General features: G+C 55.5%; 1 protein-coding gene and 1 long non-coding RNA gene across 4 annotated transcripts in view; both read left to right on the top strand.

Moving 5' to 3' along the window:
• The window catches only part of POMGNT1 (protein O-linked mannose N-acetylglucosaminyltransferase 1 (beta 1,2-)), a 28960-nt gene extending 14049 nt beyond the window's left edge, over positions 1-14911 (top strand). For 2 of the 3 annotated variants that reach the window (XM_032805030.2, XM_032805031.2), the window contains exons 8-21: positions 767-894; positions 1991-2061; positions 2918-2993; positions 7071-7154; positions 8125-8166; positions 8810-8868; positions 9832-9904; positions 11021-11149; positions 11698-11823; positions 12061-12125; positions 12621-12665; positions 13010-13145; positions 13535-13644; positions 14016-14199. In XM_032805030.2, coding sequence (XP_032660921.1) covers positions 767-894; positions 1991-2061; positions 2918-2993; positions 7071-7154; positions 8125-8166; positions 8810-8868; positions 9832-9904; positions 11021-11149; positions 11698-11823; positions 12061-12125; positions 12621-12665; positions 13010-13145; positions 13535-13644; positions 14016-14109 — 1238 coding nt within the window. In that variant the 3' untranslated portion in view covers positions 14110-14199. Of the gene's footprint in view, positions 1-766; positions 895-1990; positions 2062-2917; positions 2994-7070; positions 7155-8124; positions 8167-8809; positions 8869-9831; positions 9905-11020; positions 11150-11697; positions 11824-12060; positions 12126-12620; positions 12666-13009; positions 13146-13534; positions 13645-14015 lie in introns of all 3 variants that reach the window. The other variant, XR_012656223.1, reaches the window with a different exon arrangement.
• A 3453-nt stretch (positions 14912-18364) lies between these two features.
• LOC116839237 (uncharacterized) lies at positions 18365-20135 on the top strand. Its single transcript, XR_012656330.1, has 2 exons — positions 18365-19104; positions 19648-20135. It is a non-coding gene; the product is annotated as an uncharacterized LOC116839237 (long non-coding RNA).
• Positions 20136-25793: the final 5658 nt, after the last annotated feature.

Here is a 25793-nt window from a genome sequence, read left to right as displayed (position 1 = left end):
CTGGAGGGCATGGGGAAGTTTGGGGTCTCTCTCTAAGAATTTTGCTCCCATACCTCAGGGACAGCATTCTTCTGGGAGGGTGAGGCAGAATGGTGTGCGAGCCCCTCAGCGAGGAATTTGCACTGGAGGGTGATGGGGGCTGACTTCAGCCCCCATTGTTCTGACAGGGCCGTCTCTGGGGGCTAGGAAGCAGTGGGTTTGTTTTTTGGGTTTTTTTTTTTCCTTTTTTTAAAGTCGCTGCCCTCATTTAATACAGGACTGGCAGTTAAAATGGAGTTGGTGCTTCTGTTGTAAATCCAGTGCTCACCCTTATTTTCTTAGCAACCCTACAGTAACAAACCAGCATGCTTCTGCCAGGAGCAGGGGAGAAGATAAAGGAGTGGGTTTCCTTTCCTTGCTTCCAGGGGATTGTTTGTCAATGCCGAGGGTGGGTCTTAAAATGGAAGTTGCAAGACATCTCTCTGGACCATGTTATTCAGAGCTCACATCCTTTCTGTGCTGATCCAGCTGCCATGGCCTTCTGTGCCCATGTAGGGTTTACCCACCAGCGAAGGCATCTGCTCAGCCCAGGTGGCCACTGAATTCCTGCCACTAGAGGTAATTAGCCATGGCACGACAGCTGAGGCTGCAGGCAGGGGCAGTGAAGTGGCAGGGCAGGAGGACTGTGCCCTGGGATCCTTGCCCTGGCACAAAGGGATGAGCTGCCTGCTTTCCCCCTCTCCCAGAGCGGTGTTCTGAACTCGGCTAGTCTCCCGTTCTTCTGCAGATGCCGAGTGCCGCTGGCCTGACACGGAACTGAACCGCCGGCGGCGGAGGTTCTGCACCAAGGTGGAAGGTTATGGCAGCGTCTGCAGCTGCAAAGACCCCACGCCCATCGAGTTCAACCCTGATCCCGTGAGTGCGCAGCGGCCAGAGCCCCCCTTCCAAACCCGAGCAGAGGAAGGGGAGCGGGAAGCCCTTGTCTCCAGCTGAGCATGGAGCCCCATGTGGCCCTCACCCGGCATAACATCTGCAGGAGGCTTAAATATAGACGGCACCTGGAGGGCTCCAGCTAAAATCATGTTGGTCTGCTGCGCGCTATGCCTCCTCTAGCAGGCTCCCAGAATGCACATGGCTGCCATAATTCCAGCCCTGCCCAGGAAGGGAAGGATGCTGCAGTGTGTCTGCAGTGGCCAGGGATGATTGTAGAGCAGCAGTGTGTAGCTAGGGCACAAGTGTTCTTACAAACCGGTGTCTGTCTCGCTACATCCATTCCCTGCCATTGCAGGGGCCTGGGGCATTCATGGCATCTCCAGCTCTTCCATTCCCTGCCCGTGGTGCACAACCGGCCAGTCTCCTGAGAGCTGTAATGCTTCGGTGTGGGGAGGCCTGTGATGACCTCCTGATCTGGCGCTCCTTCTGGTCCAGGGCTCTGTGATGGTCCAGCAAAAAGTACTCTCAGGTCCGAATGGCAGCAAGCGGGCAGGACTCCTGTGGTATCTCTTACCTGACAGCTGGTATCTCCAGCCGCCTAGCATCCCTCTCAGGCCAGGCTGAGGCCTGGATCAGTCCCAAAGAGAGAACCTTGCCTTAATAATCAGCATGTAACTTTTCCCTGCAGCCCCGGGATTTCTTTAGCTGTCCCCCAGCCAAGTACTGGCCGGGCCTAGCCCTGCCCGGATCCCAGCCTGTCGTGGTGGGGCAGGAGGGCATCTGAAGGTGTCTAAGACAGACCGAATGAGGCCATCCTTCCACCAGGATTCGCCTTGCGGGCAAAGGGTTTCTGCTCCGTTTCAAGGTGGGATGAGAACAGTGCTGTCCCCTCTTGAAATAAAGCCCTGCCCTTAAAGGGAAGGAAGCTGGGTGGTGGAATGACTCTCAGGAGATCCCCTGACTGCGGGCAGGGCTCCTAAACCTTGCAGATGTCACTGGCTCGCCTCAGGGCCCGGGACTGGGCGGGTGGCCCCTAGTGGCTTCCCAAGGCCCTTATCACAAACATTTTCTTTTCCAGCTCAAGGACAATAAAGTCTTGAATGTGCCTGTGGCTGTCATTGCAGGGAACAGACCCAACTACCTGTACAGGTGAGTGCTGGGTGGGATGCTACCTGGTCCGTGGAGGGATGTCCCAGGGAAAGCACTGGATCTCCGTTGCAGGGGCCATAGAAAGCCAAGCTGGGGAAGCCCGGTTAGATCACTCCATCCCCAGCTAGTGCAGAAGGAGCACTGGGAACAGCTCTGCTTCTCAGTCCTGGCTATGCGGGCACCACTGTCCTCTTGGGGAGCCAACTCTCTGATGTCATTAGCGGGAGGCGTCGCCTGCCAGTCTCCTTTGCTTTCCCAGAATGCTTCTGGGGCGTCTTCCCAGTGGCCAGCTCTGGAGTAGCCCAGCCACAAAGCCCCGTGGGAGCAGGCAGTGGTGGGGCTCAGAATGCCCCACGGGTGTGTGGCTTTGTCCTGGGGGCAGGTTAATGTGTTGTGTAGCCCTCAAGGGATTTTTCTCCATCCCTGCTGGCCAGCTCTGAATGGTGATAGGCGTTCCGCTCTCAGCTTAGCCATGGGAAGGGAGTAGGGGGCAATGTCTGGATTTGCAAGGACCTAGCCCCCCCTTCCCCAAAGGGATCTAGGCCTCACTTGCGTGTTGAACTGTCTCCTGCTTCTGTTGCCCAAGTTTCATCACTGGCTCAGGGTGTTGCCAGGTGGCCATCTCTCACCCAGCGCCCTCCACAGGAGAAGGGCTGGACACTCCCAGGAAAGAGAGCAGGGGCCTGACCCTGGGGTCTGGGAGGGCTCACTTCCCCCTCCGTCTGAGAGAAGACGCTTGTGCGAGACTCTTGCATGGCGTCCCCTCTCCCCGTGGCCATGGCGTTCAGTCATCTGTTAAAGAGAGTCCAGACTTTCAAGCAAACACGTTCCCACTCTCTTCTCTCCTGGCCCCTAGGATGCTGCGGTCCCTGCTGTCGGCTCAAGGGGTCAACCCCCAGATGATCACAGTCTTTATTGATGGGTATTATGAGGTAAGATCTCCCCCCGCAGTGAGTTGGGGGGTGTCTCTCACTGAATGTGGAAGAGGGAAAGGAACAGGCAGCTGCTGTCGTCCTTGTCCCCTTTCGGCCCACCCCAGGGCAGCTCCTGGAGTGGGCTCCTCGCTGGGTTCTGAAATCCCACTCAGCTCATTGGGATGGAGCAATTTCACAGCTCTGTTTCCCGCTGGGCATCTTCGTTTTGATGGCGGTTAGGCTGCTGGTGTGCCAAGCCTGTTGCATGTCAAGCTGGCCGTTGTCTCTTGTCTCAGGCTTAGATCGGAAGCTGTCTGGGGAAGGGGCTATGTATTTGTTCTGGGTTTTGTACAGCGCCTACCGCAGCAGGGTCCTAGTCCGTGACTGGGGCTCCTGATACCTTATTTGCTGTATCTTTAAAATGCCTGGAGGCTGTGGGGCTAGAACAGAGGGGGCAAGAGGTGTCAGCTGCCCTCTGGAGTCCACATTCTGATTCACGTCTGTCTGCAGCCCCCTTCCACTCCTGCTGAAATAAACAAACTGAATGGTGCTGTCAGGTGTCCTGGAGGGGCGGCTGCTCGGAGGTGGACTGACGGTGCAGGGTGCCCCGGATGGTCACAGAGCTTCGGGCCATGAAAGAGAACCCAGCGTGCCCTCTAACGGGAAGATCTTTCTCCCTGTTTCCGAGCTGTGAGAAGAGCCAGAGATTCCTCTAGGGACTTTGCCATGGTCAGTCTGTTTTTACAAGGAGAGCGGCCATGGGATCTTGTCTCAGCTATGGGGCAGCTTGCACCTCTGTCCCCTTTCTGGTCCCTCTGCGAGCCCCCCTACCCTTGGGGTTAGGCCTCATGTCCTTTCCTGTCCTGGGGTAGAATTTCACCATTCTCCCACTCTTTGACCGAGATCAGTGTACGACATCCCACCTTATACGAGAGTGAAACTTTTTGGATGACTCCTTTATTCGCTGACGAACGCAAGTGTCGTTGGATGTGGAACTATTCGCCACTTTGGGTCGAATTTGACGTGAACTCACTGAACAAGTTTCAGCCCAAAACCTTGGCTCAGAGTAGAGTCATGAGGGCCTACCTATGGAGGTGGCAGTGGGGCAGTCCTCACTCTGTAATGTTTAGCCCAGTGGGTGGGCACTCACCTGAGAAGTGGAAGACCTAGGCTCAGTCCTTGTTCCACTGTGTAGTTATTTGCACGCAGCGCAAAAGATTCATTAGAATTTAAGAGCCCTACCTCCGGGTAGCTGATAGCTTGGTGGTTTGAACACTCACTTGGAAGAGGGGGAGATCTGGGTTCAAATCCCTGTTCCGGAGCAGGAATTCGTACCTGGGTCACCTCCCCATTAATGTAACCCTTTAAAAATGCCTGAAAACTAACCTTTTTTTTTTTTTTAATTCAAACTTATTGCCAACTCCTTTCTGCTTCCCTGAAAACTCTGAAAAAGTTCAGTCAGGTCGGCCCAAATGGACTCTTTTTTGTTGGTTGGGTTTTGAATGGCCAGTGACTCACAGGGTCAGTTAGTCACCCAGCTCCACTTATTCCCAGGCCTGACTGTTCCTTTGTGCTCCTTCCCTCTGAGATCCGGCGCTAGGTGGACACGAGCGTCCTTCTGAAATGAAGTGGGTTTATTTAGCAGATGGAGCGAAGTATTAGAGACAGTGACTTTAAAACAACAACCAGCTACCACACTTGTCTATACCTGTCTGATGTTAGGCTTCGCCACGAGCTCAGTTAGACAAGCTTCCCACTGGTTAGAGGAACAGAACAAACCCAACACGTTCTCTTGGCAAGCCCAAGAGTTGTTAGGAGCCAGCCTGGTCTCCATTTGCTTTCTGGAGAGTGATTCCCTTCCTAAGGAAACCCCTTTCTCAAAATCCTCTCCCTGCATGAGCCAGACCCCACTTATCAAGGTACTTCTGTGCTGCACACTGAGCCTAGACTGACTCAGGTTTGAGCCCAAGTCCCACTTGTGTCCACGCACAGGACCTGGGGCCTGAAACCTGCTGAAGGGGTGGGTCAGAGCCCCCGTCCTTCGGAGACTTTGATCTAAACCCTGTTGTTTTGCAGCCTGATCATAGCTCAAGCTGCAGACCTGCGTCAGAAGGTCTGGGTAGCGCAGTATGGACATGTTAACATGGCTGGGAGACCCGGGTGCAGTAATTGTAAACCCGGGGTTACAATGCAGTGAGGACACTCAAGTGTGGGCTTGGCAGCGCAAGCCCAGGTCCCACAGACCCGGTTTACAATGCACAATAGACACACCTGAAGGGCTTTCTTACAGGGCCAGGGGTGAAATCTTCCATTTGTCTCCAACTATTTTCTTCCATTTGTCCAGCCGGATCAGATAAGGAGAAGCCCCCATGATGGCTGCTCCATTGTCTGGAAATGAGAGCCATTCAGCCTTAATGGCTTTCAGTCACGGCCTCGGCCTCGTGTCTGGAGTGCTGAAACTGCTCCCTCGGACCTCGAGATTCCTATACATAGGGTGCAGCTCCTTGTTCCCCACCAAGCACCCCTATGTCCATCAGACCCCTTCCAATCCAGGCTTGACCTGATGCACCACTAAGCCAAAATAAACAGCGTAACCACCCCGTGCCCCACGAATCTGTCTCAAGATTGGAACCTGCGTTAGACTCTCTGACTTGCAGCTGGGTGTGACTTTTGAAGCTGTCACACTGCATAGTTCTGGCATGGGGGGGCGGGGGCACAGTGGTCAGCCCCTTAAAACAACCTGCCTTCGGTTGGCCTTTCCCCGTAAACCTCATCTTCTCCCTCAGTCTGTAAGCTGAGACCTCGCCGTGGACAGAACCAGATGCTGAATGCTTGTGTGGAACTTCTCACCTCTTTAGGTCTCCAAGTGCTTCGCTGGTGACTCCGCTTTGTATTGTGTCCCTGTGGTTTGGCTGGGCAGGGAGGCGCCAGAGTTCTCACACTGGCTGAGCCTGGAGCGGAAGCCAGATCTCCCAATTCCCAGACTGGCACTTGGCTAGCAGTCTAAGGGGCTCAGGACATGCTGTGTCTAGTGGGCATTGATTGCAGATACTGTTACGGGGTCTGGCATGTACTGCGGGGTAGGGATGACTATTGGTTTTTTCCCCTCCACCAGACCCGGAGTTTCCGTCTCTCCTGTTCATACAGCACCTCTTGCCGTGCTATATAAAATATCACTCGATTTAGTGCCAGGGAATGATGGAGTGAGATGAACAGAGCTGTTTCTTTGCGAGGAAGAACATGAATTATACCAGTAGTGGGGGGTTTTGGGGGAAGAGGGGAGGAAAATCCTCTTTTTAGACACTTGCCACAGTGCCCAATGCTCTGTAAGTGAGAGCAGCTAATGATAGCTGCATCCCGTTGCCATGGCAGCAGAAGCAAGATCCCTGGCCTATGAGGGAGCAACATAGACGCTGGGCCTGTTTTCGCGAGTGGCACAGAAGATGCTGAATGCTGTGCTGTCATTTTATTGGGGTGTCTGGCAGAGCATAAACCCTTGGTGCTTGATACAATCCAAGTTCCCTTCTCCGGTTGCAGTGGGGATCTGCGGGTGGGGGAGAGGAGAGGCTGGACTTTGGATGCACAGGGCCTGGGATAATTAAGAGGCTCTCTAATGGGATTACTGCTTATCTAGGGAAGTGACCTTGTGTCATGCTGGATGATAAAGGAAGCTTCTCTCTGTTGTATGCGTATAAAACACAGCTGTTGCATGTACCCATGGAATGTGCTCCCCCCCTCATTCTTTTCAGTGCTGTATGCACATAAAGCAGGATTAGACGCCTGCATGAGTCAGCATATCTAATGTACAGCTTCAGTGAAACAAGCTGGGTTAACCATTACAGGGGTTATCAATGCTCATGCTTCAGGGCATGAGCTGATTATCCACTGAGGTCAGGCAGCATGTTTCTGCAGGTCACCATGGCGCAGCACTGTGCAGCTAGGCCCATTTAGGGGTGTTTCCCGCTCTTGCCTGAAGTGTCAGATGCCCTATGTCCTGGCTTGCCAACCGTGCACACTAGAGAAGGGGCTGAGCATAAAGGTGTAAACAGACCTGGGGCCCGTGCGGCAAGTGAGTCTCGTGTCTCTCTCTTCCAGGAGCCAATGGATGTGGTGGAGTTGTTTGGCCTGAAAGGGATCCAGCACACGCCCATCAGCATTAAAAATGCCCGAGTGTCCCAGGTGAGGGGCCCTTCCTACTTGCTCCTCTGGCTTCACTTAGGGAAATTCTTCCCCCTCTCCCTGGTTCACTGTGTGCCCCACACAGACTGGTGGTGGGGCTTGAATCCAGGACCTGGGAGTGGGGGGGGTGCAAACTTACTGACCCTCTGAGCCACATATGATAATCTTCAGACATTCGAGAGCCGGGGCTCGGGGCTTCAGCCCTGCTCCTGCGGAAGCCCCAAGCCCCTGCAGGGCAGAAGCTCCGAGACCCCCTCCCCACTGGGCAGAAGCCGCTTACCCTACCACCCTGCTGCAAGGCAAGGGTCCCGAGCTCCCCACCAAATCTGGTAGATGGAGAATGGGGTGCGGGAGATGGGGGCTCCGCAAGCCGCACTTTAACGGTAACTTCAGGCTCATGAGCCACAGTTTGGCCACCACTGACCTAGAGCAATAAATGCAGAAATTTCCACAGGGCCACCCAGATGGGGGAGCAAGTGGGGCAATTTGCCCCGAGCCCCGCAGGGGCCCCACGAGCCCTGGCCAAGAATCCCTTCCCTGGCTGGAGGCATCTTTTTTTAATTTTTACTCGCTGAGCGGTGATCCGGGTCTTCGGCGGCACTTGGGCAGTGGGTCCTTCACTCGCTCCAGCTTTTCAGTGGCAGGTCCTTCAGTGCTGCCAAAGACAGGAAGCGAGTGAAGGACCCGACGCTGAAGATTTGGAGCACCACCCGGTGAGTACAAGCGCCGCAGCGGGTGGCACCTTTTTTTATGTCCACTCCCCCGCTTTGCCCCATGCCCCCTGAATCCTCTGGGCGATCCTGGTTTCCACTGCTTGAATGAAAGGGTGGATCACGGACCTGGCAGCAGTAGTGCGCTCTGGATCCATGCTCCCCTAGTGGTGCCCGCCAATAGCAACCATTCATCAGTGCCTGGCGGGGATAGAAACCTCGGCAGCCGTATTTGCTAATGCCCGTGTCTCTTCCCGCAGCACTACAAAGCCAGTCTGACAGCAACCTTCAACCTGCACCCGGTGAGAAAGTCCCTCCTCCCCACATCTCAACCATCTCTTCTCTCAGCGCCGGGCAGTTCCACTCCCTGTACGAGTGCCTGGGGACCCACTTGGGGGACGGGCTGGACACTTAGGCATCAGAAAGTCTCATTGTGGTGCAGCACCTAGGAGCGTGGCAGGGGAGAAGGAGTGAAACACATTCAGGGCAGCAGCTTGGGTGCCTTGCTGCTGGCTCTGGGAATGCCGAATTCCTGGGTGTCACTGATCCCACTTCCCTTATGCTCATCTCACGGGAGCGATTGCTGTGAAATGAAGCAAAATGGCTGCCTTTGAGGTAGCATCCATGATTGAGCACCACCGTGTTGGGTTTGAGTCAAGACAGGCCTGGTGCGAATAACGTCGACAAGGCTTGTTGTGGCCGAGTGCTGAGGATAGCATAGACAAGGGGATGCCGTGAGATGTCTCTGGTGTGTCCTTAGTCATGTAATCATAGAATGTCAGGGTTGGAAGGGACCTCAGGAGGTTATCTAGTCCAACCCTCTGCTCCAAGCAGGACCAATCCCCAACTAAGCATCCCAGCCAGGGTTTTGTCAAAACCAGGAGTTTTCACTGCTTAAATGAATAGTCCCCTCTGTCCTGCTGACATCTCTCGTTTCACTCCCAGGATGCCAAGTTCGCTGTGGTGCTGGAAGAAGATTTGGACATCTCCATTGACTTCTTCAGGTGAGACTCGTAACATGCAGCTTCCATTGTCGCCTAGGAGGCCCAGCCACGCGTCTCTGTCTTGCCAGACCAGAAACGAGTGGCTCTTCACTCTACTGGGATGCTGGGATGGGGGTGACCCCGTTATCCACAACCAAACTCCGATTACAAAGAGGGCATGTGTCAGAACCTCCATCCCTCCGGTTTTTAGTTGCTAGACAGCTTCCTGGATGGTGAGGGGTCAGTGCTGCTAGAACTCCTTGCTCTTCTGTTGACTTACTGGGAGTTGAGGCGGGGACATCACTGGAACTTGTCATGCCTCTGTTTTGCCCATCCGTAAAATGGGCTCGGTACTTGCAGTACCTACCTCACAGCGGGGCCTGGAAGCTTAATATATGAGCACTTGAGGCTGGTTCTGGGAGCCGTGGAGAGTGGGTGCTGGCAGAGGAATTACTACAGGGACTAGCAATAACTTGGGCCAGATCCTCCACTGAGGTAAGTGGTTGTAGCTCCATTGGAGTCACAAGCCTACACTGATTTACATCAGTGGAGGATCTGGCCCACTGTCGTTTTGAGCTCCTCTGCTGAGCCCTGATCGCTGGGTCACAGGCTACTTTAAGTGACTTCCCGCAGGTGGCAAAATGCCTTGAGCATCCCCTGGCCCTAGCTGACCCACATTTAGCCCTGCGCTGAGGCTGGCAACTGTCCCTCTCCTCCGTTCCCTGCCTTAATTTCTCCCCAGCATCCTCCCTGGCTGTGAGGGTGGGAGCTGCCTGCCTAGTGGGTCTGAGCAAAGATCCTCCAGGACTGCGGGTTCCTAGGCGTCTCTGTTATCTCCTCTGCCCAGCTGGAGGTCAGAGGGGCTTATTATTTAGGATCGAGGTGCTGTGTCCCGTAGCAGTAGGTGAGGGAGCATCCTTTTCCAGGGCAAGCTGGGCACCCAAGGGCACAGCTGGTCCTATCTGTAATCTGCCTCGTTTCTAGCTTCCTGAGCCAGTCGATCTATTTACTGGAGGAGGACGACAGCCTGTACTGCATCTCGGCTTGGAATGATCAGGTAGGCTCATGGAGCTTCGCTTCTCCCGTCTCTGTAACCCCACAGCAAGGCCCACTCCGATAAAGTCCAGTGTCCCTGTGCTTCATCTCCTCCAGGCGCTGGTTCCTCCTGCCCGCTCGGCAGGGGTTGCTGCCTCCGGCTCCATTCACAGCACACTCTTCCCTCTGCAAAGGCGGCTGTGGGGGCCCCAGAAATTCTTCACGGGGTACAGAAGCGTACCATGTGAGCTGGGGAGATCCCAGGCGCCGCCGCTGGCACCAGCGCCGAGTCTGTGCCATGCTTAACCCCCGCCGACCATCCTGCGCCTGCCCCCGGTGTTACGACCTGGCCTGTGAGGGTTTGGTCCATCCGTCCATCCCTCCACAGATGGAGATGGAGTTGTAGAGGGGCCAAACCAGAGTAGGGCTGCGACCCATCCTCCCCTCTGCCCAGGCGCCAGGCTGCAACGCTGCTTGGCTTGGGGGCCCTTTCCAAAGGGGGCCCAGGGCCAATGTCCATCTGGCTGCATGCGCTGCTGGAGAAGACCCTCTCAGCTCACCCAGTCTGCCCCCCTAGATACTGAGGTGCCTGGAATTTACCCTGCAGAACTCGGTATTGAGCTGTGCTCTGCTCCAGTGTTACAACCTTCCCTGCCTCACCTGTCCCCTCTACCCCCCAAATCCATGCTAACCTGGGAACCTGTCCCTTGACTCCACCCACCCTGTGCACCATTTGGTGGGGCTTGTTCCTCACACGTTTAGCATCCCGGCCCCTCTGAATGAGGCCTTGGAGTAGCAGGAAGAGGTGCAGAACTGAGACTGGTGGGAGGTTTCTGGGGGTGAACGGAGGAGGAGAAGGGAGAAATAGAAAGGGAAGGAGAGGGTGGGGGAGGGGAAGCCAAATGTGATGAGCAGGAGGGGGGATGTATGTGGAGGGGGGACGGCGAGTGGGGCAGGCAGGTGTTGATCCTTTCCAGAGGCTGGTGAGGAAGCCCCTGCCCAAAGGGAAGGGGGAAGCACTGGCCCTGCTGCGCTGGGAATAGCGCCGCCTCCTGGTGTACCTGCGCTCCCGGGGTCCCCGTGGCCCTCTTCAGCATCCTGGTGAGGGTGCGCTGAACGCTGCCTTATGGCTCCCCAGGGCTACGAGCACACGGCCGAGGACCCCTCGCTCCTGTACCGCGTCGAGACCATGCCTGGTCTGGGCTGGGTGCTGAGCAAAAGCCTTTACAAGGATGAACTGGAGCCGAAATGGCCAACCCCTGAGAAGGTGAGTGCCCTCTGCTCTCCCTGGTAGAAGCCCTGGCACACCTTTTGCTGCGGGCATGTGGGGAGGGGGAAGCTGTGAGGCTTGGTGGGCAGCCAGTGGAGGAACTGCCTCGAAGCATCCGGGCTGTGAGCTCCCGCAAGTGATGCATGTTGCTCTTTGCATTTTAGATACAGGGACGGCGTCCGCATTCCGAGCCCCCGGATCTGAGGGGTTATCAACCCCGCTGGCTGCAGAGACTTGGTCAAGCCAGTACTCTGTGCATCTGTGCCAGCGATCTGGCTGAAAAGCCCTACAATAACAAACGCCGGGGGGTGCTGCTTGGGCTCTGGCCATAACAAATGGCTGCCTGCGTGCAGCATCCAATCTGCAACCTAACGTGCGTGCACATGCCTGGAAGCGTGGAAGTCCGAGGAGGGAGGCTTTGGCACAGAGGTATTTCCATCTCCAGGGGTTAAGGAGCTCTTTTAAGGAACAGCGTGATCCGTGACAGGCGCCCAGTGCAGGAGCCAGATTTCCCCCTCTAAAGCAGCATCCTCTCCCTTCTCCAGCTGTGGGACTGGGACATGTGGATGCGAATGCCGGAGCAGCGGAAAGGCCGGGAATGCATTATCCCTGACGTCTCGCGCTCGTACCACTTCGGCATCGTGGGGCTCAACATGAATGGGTACTTCCACGTGAGTGAGGCTGGGGGGCAGGGCTGGCGGTAGACAGGCTCCCCTCCCTGCTCCGAGGTGCAGAGGCTGCCCGCTGGGCATTGCCAGGAGTTGCTAGCTGACCTCTGCACGCACCCTGTGGCCTCTCTGGGCTCGCTAGGTGCATCGACCAGGGAAGGGGCGTGAGCCAGAGCATTGCTGGACAGACCTGCTGAGCAATGATCCTCTGACAAGTCCCTTTCTGCACTTGGTTCCCAGGAAGCCTATTTCAAGAAGCACAAATTCAACACCGTCCCAAATGTGCAGCTCAGTAACGTGGAGAGGTGAGTGCCAGCCCACTGCGAAGGAACCACTGGAGGTTGCCCAGAGCCTGCTGCATAAAGGGCTCTGTCTCTTGTACCTTGTAATGCCAACCCACCCTGCTGTAGCTCCCCTACTCCAGCTCTGAGCTCCCCTTCCCCTCCACTGCACGTAGCTCTGCCAGGGCCCCCCTGTTCTGAACGGACATGCCCCACAACTGTTCCAGTAGCTTTCCATCCTACTGAGCAGAAAGCGTGATTGATTAGGGGATGAGACACAAGGTGCATTGGATCAGACGCCCACTAGCATATGTCACTTACGCCAAAGCGCCAGGGGGCTGAACGCTTTTTGCGGGAACTACACCACCGGCACTCACTCTTCTCCCCTGTTCTGTCTTCGGGGACGTTGGACCTGGCTGGGAGATGAAGTGTGTTGCCATCCGTGTGTGGCACGTGGCCCATCTCGCCGAACCTCCCTCCTCATACGCTGGCCTTTGACGCTCTGTCTTTCCCATGCAGCCTAAAGAAGGACGCCTACGAGATTGAAATTCACCGGCTCCTGGGGTAAGTGTTCTGTGTCCCATGGCCTGGAAGATGAGGGCTGTAACAAGGCCTGCCAGTGCTTTGGGATTCACAGGGGTATGGCTAATGCCATCCTCTTGGAGGGACATTCCCTCTGGGGCACCTGGCATTGGCCACGGTCGGTAGGCAAGATACTGGGCTAGACAGGCCCTACTGGGTCAGATCAAGGGTCTTTCTTATGTCCTTATAAAAGATGGATGGTCATAAAGTGGTCCAAGCCTTTCCTCCGGCAGGCCGGCATCGGCTGGGACCCCATGTGTATCGCATGCCAGGGGGTGGGTAGACACCCTTGGTTGCCCACTCACCAGCCCTGTGCCCCATTTCAGTGAGGCCACGGTTCTGGATCACAGCAAGAACCCATGCGAGGACTCCTTCCTGCCCGACACAGAGGGCAAGACGTATGTGATGTACATCCGGATGGAGCACGAAGCCGACTTTACCACCTGGACTCAACTTGCCAAGGTGACTCCCTGCCCAGTTTCCATGTGACTGCAGGCCCCCCCGCCCCCCGTGCACCGAAGATACCAGAACGTGTGTGGTCAGGTCCCCGGGAGGAGGCAGCTTTCTGCTCCCCTGCCCTGCAGTCTCCCCTTGACCTGTGAATCAGGCTGGCTCACGCATCAAGAGCTGGGGTTATTTGCTGGCTGCTGAGGGGAAGGGGAGGGAGCATGCGGCTCTCCCCAAGCAGCCATGGGAGGAGTCGTGGGATTTTCAGCGCTCTGAGCCCTGGGCATGGTCAGCGTTTCCATTGCTCCGCCGAGCAGATCTGCGGGCCCAGAGCAGCAGACAGAGCGCAGCAGGGTGGGCCGCGGTACGTGCCCTCAGCTCTCTGTCCACCGCTCCCCTCCTAGTGCCTCCACATCTGGGACCTGGACGTCCGTGGGAACCACAAAGGCTTGTGGCGTCTCTTCCGTAAGAAGAACCACGTCCTGGTGGTGGGCGTGCCCGCCTCCCCCTACTCGTGAGTATGGCCACGCCCCCTGGGGGCGCGGGAAGGGGCACAAGTTCCCTGCAGCGCCCCATGAAAGCACTGAGCTAGCGGGCTCCCCTCCTGCACCCACAGCTGGGTCCTCTCGCAAAGAAAACCCTGATGGGTCCCTGCCTGGGGAGAGGGGAAAACCCCCTCCAACCTCTTAGAGCCAAAGGCTTCGTATTAACCCTGTAAATACCACTCTTGAGCAAAATCCCAGCTGCTCCCTATGGTTACAGGGATCTGCCCCTTTCTCCCCCGGCACGGCCTGAGCCTAGACAGCACCCAGTGTGGGAGGGTCCCACTTGCAGCCCCTCAAGCGCTCCCGTGTCTGACCAGTTGCTCCTGGCTGGTCCTCACAGGTTGAAGAAGCCCTCCACCGTGACCCCGATCTTCATGGAGCCCCCTGCCAAGGAAGAGGTGGCTGGGCAGGTGGCAGCAGCAGAGCAGACGTGAGCTGGAGCGGTCTCCACGGCACCACTGCACAGAGAGGAGAGGGGGCAGCGCTTGGGAGAGGCTGGGTACTTCCAGTGGGGGTGGGATAGGGACTCAGCTACACCCTAGGATGGGCATGTGCTCCCCGGATGGAAAATGGGGCACAGGACCCTACCCCTGCCTGGAGACTGCCTGCCATCGCTCTGGGACACCGCAGCACTGCCCTGTAGGATGTGACACCCGCCCACCCACACGGGCTCTTTTTAACACTGACTCTTTACTAACTTTGCTGCTCTCCTTAGGCGGAGGCATTTTAAATGCACTGGCTCCTTAAGGCCCTCTCTGGGTGGCAGGGGAATTTTGTAGCCCAGGAAGTGCTGATGCCCATGGGCTGGATTTTATTTATTAACTCTTGTGTGGCTGGCTCGCCCTGTGCCGGGCTCTGCCCTGGGCCAGCGGTACCTTGGGAGTCTGAGCCAAGCTGGGTGAAACGCCCTGTCCTCTGCCTGGTTTGTGGGAAGGAGAAGGGACATGGTACTGCCCAGCTCTAGGGAGGTTTGGGGATGGCACTGGTGAAAGGGCTGGAGCCTTGGGCCCAGCTGCATCTGGAGGAACAAGGATGGGGGGAAATGTGGCCTGTCTCTCTAAATGGAATTCCACACACACACACATACATACATACATACATACATACATACATATATGGATCAGTGGATGGTGCCACATGGGAGACCAGGGTTCAAGGTGTCCCTGCCCGGCCACCGATGTCACAACACTTCCCGGTGCAAGCTCATACGTGGCAGCCAGTGAGCAGAACGGATTAGCCTCCTGCTGGCCGTGGTGCCGCAGCAGAGAGATGGGAGCCAGCTGGGGTGGGAGGGGGAAGAGGGGGAGAAGAGGCTTGCAGAGCGGGCGCTGCCCTGGTGTGTGGAGAACAGCCCCTGCCCGTGCATAGCCCCATTGGTTGCTGCCCAAAGCGTAAAGGGAAGATGGCAGCAAGGGGACTGGGAGCCCAGCAACTCCACCACAGAGAGCAGCTGCAGCAGGCCCCCATGTCTGCGGCAGGCTCCTGTGTGCCGGAGGGGGCCGCGTCCTGCTGTGATCACTTCTGGTTCCCAGTGGTACTTGCCCACCCTGCCAGGCCCCCCAGGCCTCCTGCGCTGAGCAGGGTTGAGCTGGCTCTGAGCAGCAGCCACGGGACGCCGCTTGCAGGGAGGCCAAGATCTGTGCTCAGGGTAGGGGCAGCTGTTCCCTCCGGCCCTGAGCCCTGTCAGCCAGATTGAAGGTACGGAAAGGACAGAAATTCAGGGACGAGGAGGGTTTGGGGTTCCCCTCCCCACTGCCTGTGCCTTAGCTGAGGTCCCACAGGGTTGGGTGGGATGAGTGATCCCAGCCTGTAGATTCCCCCAGCTGTAGCCAGCCGGAGCTGGGAGTGGCCCAGCAAGCGATGCCCCCTGGTGCCAGTTTGATCCGAGTCACGTAGGTCCCCGTCCTGTGGTTGATGCCTAGATAGTGATGTTTTTTTCTTCCCTTCCTGCCAATCAGATTTGCAGGAGCAGCTCTCCAAGCTGGGTAAACTGTGAGCTCTTGCTCTGCTCCTCGGGGCAGAGGAGCTGGGAAAGGCCCCACCCTGGGAGCTCTCTTTGAATTGGTTTGAGGTCTGGTCCCATGTTGGGGACAGGCAGGGCCATGCTTGGATCAGGCACCCCCCAGCCTCTGTCTGCTATGGGATTGTACCCTCAGCACTCCCAGTTCCCTGGGCTGGGTTCCGGCCCCATAGCCTAACAAGTGCATTTATTGACAGCGCACGTGGAGGCAGAGGGCTGTGAGCAGAGCACCAATGCATTATAATTTGGGATGAGGGGAGCTGGGGACTCAAGAATGAGAGCTGTAGGATATTGGTTTGTTACAGCCTGGGCATGCAGGGATAAGGACCAAGACCAAGTACCTAACCCCCAGTGGTTTCAATGGGAGTTAGGCACCTAAATAATCTTGAGGTCTGGCCCAAAGTCCATGCCAACTGTTTGGCCCATGCTATGCAAGTTGGCAACTAGCATATCTGGCATCCGCATTGCTTGCAACTGGCCATCTTAGCTGCAAGGTCAAGGGTCGAATGGGGTGAGCCGTGGGGCATTCGTGCTGCTGCTGCCTGTGCTGTTTGTGGAAGATTCTGCTCTCTTTGCTGGCCTCCTGTTTGCCACGCATCCCCCTCGCCGCCACTGCGGTTGCCAGGTGCATTAGGACGGTCCCTGGCTGAGTGGCTGGGGCCATCCACATTTTGTGGCACCGGGGGAGGGGGCCTGATTTTCAAGGCATATGTGGTGAAAACAAGTGATCATTAGGAGCAGCTTGGCTTTACTGAGGATCCAAACCCACCCCGGATGAGCCTCCGATCTCCAGGCAGTCTCCTGCGCAGAACACTACATTAACTTATTTATTTATTCGACCATAGGGATGAGGTTTTGAAACAGGAAGGCGCCTACGGTCCGCCTTTGGGATTGCTGTGAACGAGGTGTTTCCCACTGAACAGCTGTTGAGGCATCACATTGTTCCAGTCGGTTCTCCCTCGGCCCGTTAACTTGGGGCAGGGTTATGATGGCTTGTGGTGCTTCTCTTTTCACCCTCAAAATATACAGCAGTACCTCACTGGGTTAAATGCGGAAACCCAAGCACAGGTGATGGGGGATTTTTGCAAACTCTTAAGGAAATGCGCACACACAATTGACCCAGCGTATGTACCGCAAGTGCTAACTGCTCCTTTTGCTGTGCTGTAGCAAATGCTGTGTAGCGTACTTTGCCAAGACCCAAAAGGACCCCGTAGCAACATGAGATCATGCGACAGCACTGTCTCTGCCGCTGGGTCTCCAAGAAGTGGGGGGTGCTGCTGCGGCTCTCCTATCCTGGTGGTGTACAGTGACCGTTCTGAACCCCGGAGTGATGCTTGAAGGTTGGGTGTGTCCTCTTTTCTTTTCTTTAAGAACCCCATTCCCCCCTTGCCTTTTGCAGGCAAACTTTTAAATAAAGACACCCCCCCTTGTTTTACAATCGCTTGCAAGTTTTGGCCTTGAACTGCTGCCAATTCCACTCTTGTTTTATAATTGGTTTAAACCTGTGGAGCGGAGGAGCTCAAAGAAGGCAACCTAAGGTGGTTCTTTGTACACTGAAATAATGTGATTTGATTGCTGGTGTCTCCTTGTGTGGTTTTTCTTACTACCTGATATCATCCAGCAAAGGCCACAGCCGGGGGAATCCTTCTCTAATCCATCTTTCTCTAGCGGGCTCTGCTCTGCTCTGCTCTGCTGTAACCAATGGCATTGCAATGCACAGAGTGGGATGGAAGGGCCCCATTGACTTCACTTGATTGTGTCTCTCCTGCCCCATTGAAACTAATGTACTGTTGCTGTCAGTTGTAACAAGATTTAACTCTGGAAAGGGGTCGCAATGTGTCTGGCTCTGCAGCGCTTTAGTAGGGTAAACTTTTCTTACCCTCCTTCCTTGAAAACTATCAGCTTTGTGCTGTCAGCCTCTTTTTTTGCCTCTCTCCCCCCTAACTGCCCAGTCCATCCGGCTCGATCTGAGGGGCTGGCTGACCCTGGTTTGCCCAGCCACCGGGTGCTGTGTGCAATGAGGTGGTGGGACAGGGGCTGTGTGAGGGATTGGCACTTCCTGAATCTGATTTATCTTTTTTTCAAAATAAATATTGCAGTCTTGTTTACCCTTGTGTCTTTTGCCTCCAACGCTGTGTGGGTGCTTGTTGGGTTCTCTGGATGACACCGCCTGGTCCCAACCTATCACTGGTGTGGAGGCCACTGGGAGAGAAAGGGATGCGGGCAGCTGCATGCCCATGCCCTTTCTGGTCAGAGCTTTCCTAGGCTGTGAGACGCTTCCTAGGCAGCAGGGGGAAGAGAAGTGGATCCAGACTCACTGGTGAAGAAGATGGCTCTTTTGGATGAAACGGACGGATCAAGCCTACCAGGGTTGGCCCTGTGGGGCAGGGGTGAAAGAAAGTCCCAGCCAAACTTTTTTTTGTTGGGGTGTAGGGGGGGGGGGGCTTTTTTTTTTTAAGACAATACTCTTATTGTTACTGGTCCCGGATTTGGGTGCGTTCAAAGAGGACGATGGGATGCTCTGGTAGGCCTGGGGAAGATGCTAAGAGAATTCCTTCTAGGAGGAGACCCTCACCCCGCTTTTAGGTAATCTCTTCTGTAATCCACACTCACACAAAAAAAATGGGGAGGGGTCCTTGTACCCCTCCATTAACTTCTCCCAGCTCCCCTGGGAAGTAAGGGCAGTGTTGTCTCCGTTTTATGGCTGGGGAGTGGGGATGCAGCGAAAGCCAGCAACTTGCCGAAGATTCACATGCCGCAGGGATCAAAGGTAGGTCGCCTGAGTCTTAGCTGAGACACTGAACCCAAAGGCCGCCCTTCCTCCTTCAGAAGCATCCTGCGTAGATCAGTAATTCCCATGTGTGACCAAATGCATTGCGTGTAGAGCTGACTGCCCCAGGGGGAGATCCTGAGTGGCTCTCCAAGGTATGCCATACTCAGCGGAAGGGGTTGGCTTTCCCATGGGAACAGTCTACATCCTTGCAGCTTAAGCAAATGGCATGTGATCCACATGGGTGGAACACATGGGAGAGGGAGGAATGGGGCCTGGTCATGTTGCCCTTTGTTTCCTTTGGTGGCTATTGCATGGGGGTGGAGGAAGGGATGGGGAGGAGTACACCTTCTCTTCTAGCCCAAGAGGGTGTCCCTCTCTGAAGAGACCCCGCTAGCGGTAGTGGTTAGCGTCTATCTGTTGGCTTGGCTTTTCTCTTCCGGCTCTCTGCAGGCCTGACGCAGCCTGGCTCTGAGACTTTGCAGCGGTGGAATTGCTTAAGGAAGAACTTAAAAGAGAGTTTCCCCTGTGGAGCAGGCCTTCCCCCAGGGAATTTCTGGGCAGCTCTGAGGAACATCTTCTGCAGGGCTTCCCCGGAACCACCACGCATGGCAGCGCCAAAACAGAAACTGCAGCAGGGTCAGGATATCAGCTTCCCCACGGGCACATGGAGGGGAGCTCAGCGGGGCAGTGAGTTTCAATGGACTCTTGAAAATGATGTGATTCTTCTTGAGAACCTCAAACTTCCTTCCTGGTTAATCCCCCTGAAACCTAGCACGGGAGGGACGGCGTGTAGGTTGGGCCAACAATAGACTCTGCTCTTTTAAAGGCAGGAGAGTAACTCAGCTGTCAGGTTTATTGCCTCAGTGTGGGTCTTGGCCATAGCTGAGGGCCTCTGGTCTTAGGCTGTGACCCAAGAGATGCCCAGAAATGTTTGTCTGTCCTAACCAGAGGAAGCCACCAGAGGTCCTCAGAGCCCTGTCGTGTCTAGGCGTGGCCCGCAGCCTGATTTGGTGTGGGGGCGGTTTTGCTTTGTTGTTCCTGGAGGGTGGTTTTTTTCTTTTCCCACCCTACGTGGTTTGTTTTCCCTCATGGTGAAACTGACCTCTCAGCCGCACAGTCACAGGTTTGTCACAGGGTTGCGGCATGATGTCATCTCTCCCGCCGCCCCCGTGTCCCCAGGAACTGGAAACCACCAAGCACATGCAGGAGGCTGCCTCTGAGGCAGGGCCCAGCTCTGGCTGCAGGAGGGAGAAGCGCCAGCTGTTGCTGAATGCTGAGTTTCTCCATTGTGCAGGTCTCGGACTATATTGTACCGAAGGCGTGGCTGCCCCGGCTGCTACCTAGCACACTGTGGCAATGAGGATTGTGGATCCTTCTGTTACGAATGCACAAACCCTTCTGCTTGATGTGATGGAGACTCTCTGTGAGCTGCTAACAGCATAGGGTCTAGGCGTAGGGTACAGTCAAAACAGTTCTGAGTCCCTCCAGCAGGGGGCAGGTGTCCACCGACCAGCCCCCTGCCGGCACTAGGGAACCCACCGCAGTAAGAGACAGGTGCAGCTGTCTGACCCACCCCTCTCTATTCACTTGTAACACGGTGGGAGGAGTCCGCTTTGGGATTGTTTCAGGGTGAGGTTCTGCCTATAATTTGCTTTATTTTCTTCCTTTCAGTGCCTGTTTTGAGTTGGGGAGGGAAGGAGGGTAAGGGACGCACTGGCCCCTCCACAGTTTAAAATTCTCAAGGTTGCCTACTTTTGGGGCCAGCGCCCATGTCTTCGAGGGGTTCATACAGCACCTAGCGTAACAAGGCCTTGAGCCCAGGGCGACGGGGTGCTGCACATTACCAGAGTCAGCGTGGCCAATGTCGGTGACTTTTATCACACAGCCTGTGATGGGTTTTGGTGGCTGAGTTTTCCTTCCACCTGCAGCTCCTCCATGAGAATCCAAGTGCTCGTCTTTGTTGTTTGTCCAGCCCTAGCCTCTGGGGAGAAAAGCTTGCAGATGATCCAAGTCCCACCTAAAGGAGCAGCAGCAACTAAAAAGAAACCCGGGGGCGGGGAGAATCTCATACCTTTTAAGCCAGTCTCACACCTTGGAGTCCCTGCTGCTGACTTTTGGTTTTGCTGATGGGTGCTCCTATCTGCCTCCTCCCCTCTGTGTGAGCAGTGGGCAGGGCCGGGGGAGAGAGGAGCCAATAGGGGGGCATGGCCTCAGCAGGACAATGGCTTCGCCATGCTCCGTTGGGCACCCTAGCAGACCCAGACTCCATGACGGCACCGGGGCACACAATGCTCGCAGCGGGAGAGGGAGGCTTTGTCTACACTGAAGCCTTAATCAAGTCATAGGCAGGAGCCCAAATTACAAGAAACTTGTCCCTGATGTATTAGAATACAGCTACCTGGGGCCGAGGGATGAGCCCAGGCACTGATTGGGCCAGGCCAAAGCTTGAACTTGGGTTTGGAAATGACTTACATCCTGCCTTGTTGTCTATGCATTAAATGCACTGTAACCAAGTCCCATGGTAAGCTTGTTGCTGTCGAGCAGAGGAGACTTTAGCGTGTGAGCCCCACTATACCCATTACATTTTATGAGTTAGCCGTTTGTTAGCCTCTGCAGTTACCCCAAAATTGAGCTGCTCAGAAGCTGCTAGTCCTGGTCCGTGGGAAGTTCCAACATTTCAGGAAAAACTTAGGTCTGGAATAGACTGAAAATAAATGGCCCCCTGGAATAGGAATGATCAAGTTTTGAAGGGGAACCTGGGCAGCAGGGAGCTGAGGCTTTCAGGTCCCCAGTGGCCCGCCCGGCAGGCTGCACGGGAGCCAAGCTGGGGTGAGGGCACCAGGCAGGTTTCCATCAGAAACGTGCGGGCCACCAGAGTTCCATCGAAAACGTGCCCGGATTCCACTGGCGTGTTGTTGCGGTCAGCATGCTCCCACGCAAGGCTTTGATCGGAGGGAACCCTCATTTTCCAACAAGAAAAACTGTTCCTGTGGGGACCTTCCAACCGACTCTGCTTACCCGGCATGGCCTGGGGTCCACAGCCTCCGCTGCCATTGTGTTACCTGCTATCAAGCTGTCAACTCTTATTTTGCTGTCTGGACCTAACTCCCTGATGGAGCCCAGGTAGCTCCTAACCCAATTCCTTTGAGGTAGGCAAAGCTGTCCCGGCCACAGGATGAACATGGGCAAAAAATAAAAAAAATAGGTAATAAGTAATAATTGGAGATATACCTAGCTCATAGAACTGGAAGGGACCCCAAAAGGTCATTGAGTCCAGCCCCCTGTCTTCCCTAGCAGGACCAAGTACTGATTTTGCCCTAGATCCCTAAGTGGCCCCCTCAAGGATTGAACTCACAACTCTGGGTTTAGCAGGCCAATGCTCAAACCACTGAGCTATCCTGCCCCCTGATTTGGGGGATGTGGGGTCCAGGGCAGCGTGGGGGGATAGTGAGAAGCCTGGTGACAACAGTAGCAAATGACCCCCTTCTAGCCCGCTCCACCCCAGCTGCTCCCAGCATTGCTCGGAGGAGGGGGCGGAAGCCGGAAAGAAGAGAGGCAGGAGAAGGGTGGGGGTGGGGCAGGGGATTGGGAAAAGGGTGGGGGCATGGCCTGGGGCAGAGAGGGGGGTTGTCCTGGGCCTGCACCCCCTAGGGACGGCCCTGGCACTAGGATATCCCAGGGTGGGTTGTCCTCCATACAGCAGCTGCCACATGGCTGTGTGTGCTGGGAGCGCTGTATCCTTCTGGAGACGCATTGTGCAACAGTCGCTCTGGTTTTCCCACAGTGCACTACTGCAAACACAGCTCACCTTCAGAGTCGGGGCGGTGACACGTTTGCTTTGTGAAAAAGCTGCACCTTGAAGGCCCCAAGCCAGCTGTGTTTGGAACCAGAGGCGTGAACTGCTCTTTCAGTATTGGGGGGGGGAAAGGAGCAGGGGGTGGCTGTCTCATTACTACAGAGCATTGTCCTCCACCCCTGCAAGCCAGCCCTGTTCACATCCTGTTCTCTGTGTGTGCTGAGTTACTACAAAGCAAAGGTGTGACTCTTGCGGGAAAATGTCTCAGGCTGAGCACCAGCTCCTGCTGAGGTGTGAACTCACTTTCCCATGTGACCCAGGGCTCCCCTCCACGCCAGAGGTGAACGCTCCTTTCTGTGACACTCAGAGCCAAGCAGGGCCCCTCTTAAATGCTGACCTTAGGGAGAGGCTGGACATTAAATACAACCCTCCCCCCGCCAAAAAAACCAAACTTGTGACGCATAGCAGGGTGCGGACTGAAGCTGCCCCTGGCAAAACTCAGTGGCATTTGCCCTTGACTTCAGTGGGAGTGAAAGAACTTTGCACTAATTAAACTGATTAGCAGCAACCTTTAAACCCCTTTAATTTCACTTCATCTCTTCTGATCAGCAGGTGTGGTTCTATGTAGAAAACTGCTTCACCCCATGCTGACATGCAGCCAGCTCTGGGGAGGAGCGCGGGGGCTGCATAGCAGCTGCATACAGCATGATAAAGAAGTGCATCAAGAGCTGAAGTGTAGATGCCTGGATCTCAGGAGCTCCCACAGGGTTTGTTGCCTCTCTTGCTTCCTGTGCCTCCAATAGGATGGTGTTGAGTGCACTAGGTCTTGTCTACTCAAGAATTTTAGCCAGTGGTAACTACAGCAGTGCTGAAAATGCCTCTATAGCCAGGACCTCCCAGGCAGCAATGCCCCCCGCCCCCCGTGGATCTACCCTCTGGTTGAGTCTCCATAAAACATCTGGGCAGAGGTGCAGCATGGATGTGGTATAAGCAGCAAGTATCAGAGGGGTAGCCGTGTTAGTCTGGATCTGTAAAAGCAGCAAAGAATCCTGTGGCACCTCATAGACTAACAGACGTTTTGGAGCGTGAGCTTTTATGGGTGAATACCCACTTCCTCAGACGCAGGTAGTGGAAATTTCCAGGGGCAGGTATATATATGCTAGCAAGCAAGCTAGAGATAACGAGGTTAGTTCAATCAGGGAGGATGAGGCCCTGTTCTAGCAGTTGAGGTGTGGAAAACCAAGAGAAGGAGAAATCTGGTTCTGTAACTGACAACCCATTCACAGTCTTTGTTAGTCCGAGCTTGATGTGTCAATTTGCAGATTGAACTGGAAGCTCAACATTTCTCTTTGAAGTCTGGTTCCGAAGTTTTTTGCTGCAGGGATGGGCTCACCTTAAGGTTCTGCTATAGTGTGGCCAGTGGAGGTGAAGTGCTTCTCCTACAGGTTTGTTATTTGCCATGCCTGATACGATTTGTGTCCATTTTCTTTCCGTAGAGACGTCCGTTGGCGATGTACAATAGCAGAGGGGCATTGCTGGCATATGATGGCGTATATACATTTGGTGGGATGTGCAGGTGAAGAACCGGTGTGAGGTGTGGCTGATCTGAGTTAGGTCCTGTGATTGGGTGTCGCTGGGTGTAGATATGTGGCAGAGTTGCAGTCGAGGTTTGTTTGCGTGGATTGTATCTGAGCAGAGTACTGGAGGTGTTGCAGTGCTGGTGAGATAACGTTTCAGGTTGGCAGTGTCGTGGGCGCAAGGATGGCCTGGCACCCAAGGCATGTGAAGGTGGGGTCATGGTCCAGGATGGGTTCGTAGATCCTGATGAGCGTTTGGAGGGGTTGTAGCTGGGTGGGGGCGCGTATGTGATGGCCATGGATTCGCGTTGGTGCTTTCCTGGGTTTCTGCAAATTTGACACCATCAGCTCAGGACTAAACAAAGACTGTGAATGGCTTGCCAATTACAGAACCAGTTTCTCCTCCCTTGGTTTTCACACCTCAACTGCTAGAACAGGGCCTCATCCTCCCTGATTGAACTAACCTCGTTATCTCTAGCTTGCTTGCTAGCATATATATACCTGCCCCTGGAAATTTCCACTACCTGCGTCTGATGAAGTGGATATTCACCCACGAAAGCTCACGCTCCAAAACGTCTGTTAGTCTATAAGGTGCCACAGGATTTTCCGTGTGGTATAAGCAGGCCGGTCTGAGGAGGTTTGGGTTCGCTTTTTGGTCTTTACCATCTCCTAGGAGCTTCCCCATCAGTTCCTGGCCCTGTTCACCCAGTGCAGAAGGAAAGATGGTGGCTTTGTCTCTGGGGAGGACTGGCAACTGTATGCTTGGTTTTGGCCATGTTTAAGACTGCAGCCAAAGCTGTCTGGGTGCTCTCCACCCATTCCTTCTCTCCCAGTCCCTGGCTTCCCCCTGGGACCACACTGCCCTCTCCTGGGCCAGTCCTTTGGGGGAAAAGCAGTGGAGAACAATTGGACCTGGGAATCAGTGCAAGGTACAAACCAGATGTGCTTTTTGCAACCGAATCCAGGGGTGGCTGTGGGGGCCAGAGCTTATTGTCCCCGAGACGAGGGGAGTTCAGGAAACCTGTCCTGCTTTTGGCCCCTTTCTCCATGGACCATCTTGGGCCCCTGGGAAGCTCCACAATAGCCCGAGAACAATCCTGCCTGGCCCTAGGGCGATGCACATGCAGCTTAACGGCTCTTCACCAGGGCTGGCTTCTGTGGGGTTTAGCAAAAGCATTGGTAGGGTCGCTGCAGTATCTGGTCGGTCAGGTTGGCACAAAGCCCACCTTGCTCTTCCTCTGCCGTTGCAAGTGGCATGATTTCTGCCTGGCGGGGCGCGTGGCTCTTAATAGAGTTTGACTTGCCCCATCTCACACAGCCGGTAGCAGAGCCGGAGCCACAGCCAGGAGCATGGCCCGGGCAGCACGGGGGGGTGGGGGGGGGGCAGGGTCCTGGAGTTCTCCAGACAACGCATCTTCCAGGGCTGGTGTCTACCACTGGCAAGAGAGAGCTGTGCAGGGCGAGGCGGGGGAGGGAGAACAGCCAGTGGGCAGCTGCAGCTCTTGGCGGCAGCCGTCCACCTCTGCTAGGAAAAGGGACTCTGCGCTGCGTCAGCGCCCAGCTCCAGGGGCTCCGCTTGTAGCTTCATCGCTGCCCTGGCCCGGAGTGGGAGCCCCTCTCCCATGCCTCCACCGTTTGGCAGGGGCCACTCAGAGCTGGGCATGGGCTTCAGGGGCTGGGGCGCAGAACCTCAAAAGTCTGTCAGGCACCTAACCCCCTTGGGAGAAAGGTGCCTAAATCACCTAGTGATGCTAGCCCTGGGGGCTTGTTTCAGGTGCACGTATGGGTGCTGCCTCAGCTGTCATCTGTGATGCTCCGGGAGTGGCCAGGAGGATCTCCTGGTACTGCAGGCGCCTGCCATCGCTCCCTGGGGACTTCAGAAGCTGACTATGTCCAGCCCCACACTGGCCCCACTGTGAGAGTGTTTCCCTCAGGCGCGGAGGATTCTCCCA

This window comes from Chelonoidis abingdonii, chromosome 7 (genome assembly GCF_003597395.2).
Source record: "Chelonoidis abingdonii isolate Lonesome George chromosome 7, CheloAbing_2.0, whole genome shotgun sequence".
NCBI classification, from domain to species: domain Eukaryota; kingdom Metazoa; phylum Chordata; order Testudines; family Testudinidae; genus Chelonoidis; species Chelonoidis abingdonii.
The sequence above is the reverse complement of the archived record's forward strand: the minus strand, read 5'-3'. Positions and strand labels throughout refer to the sequence as shown.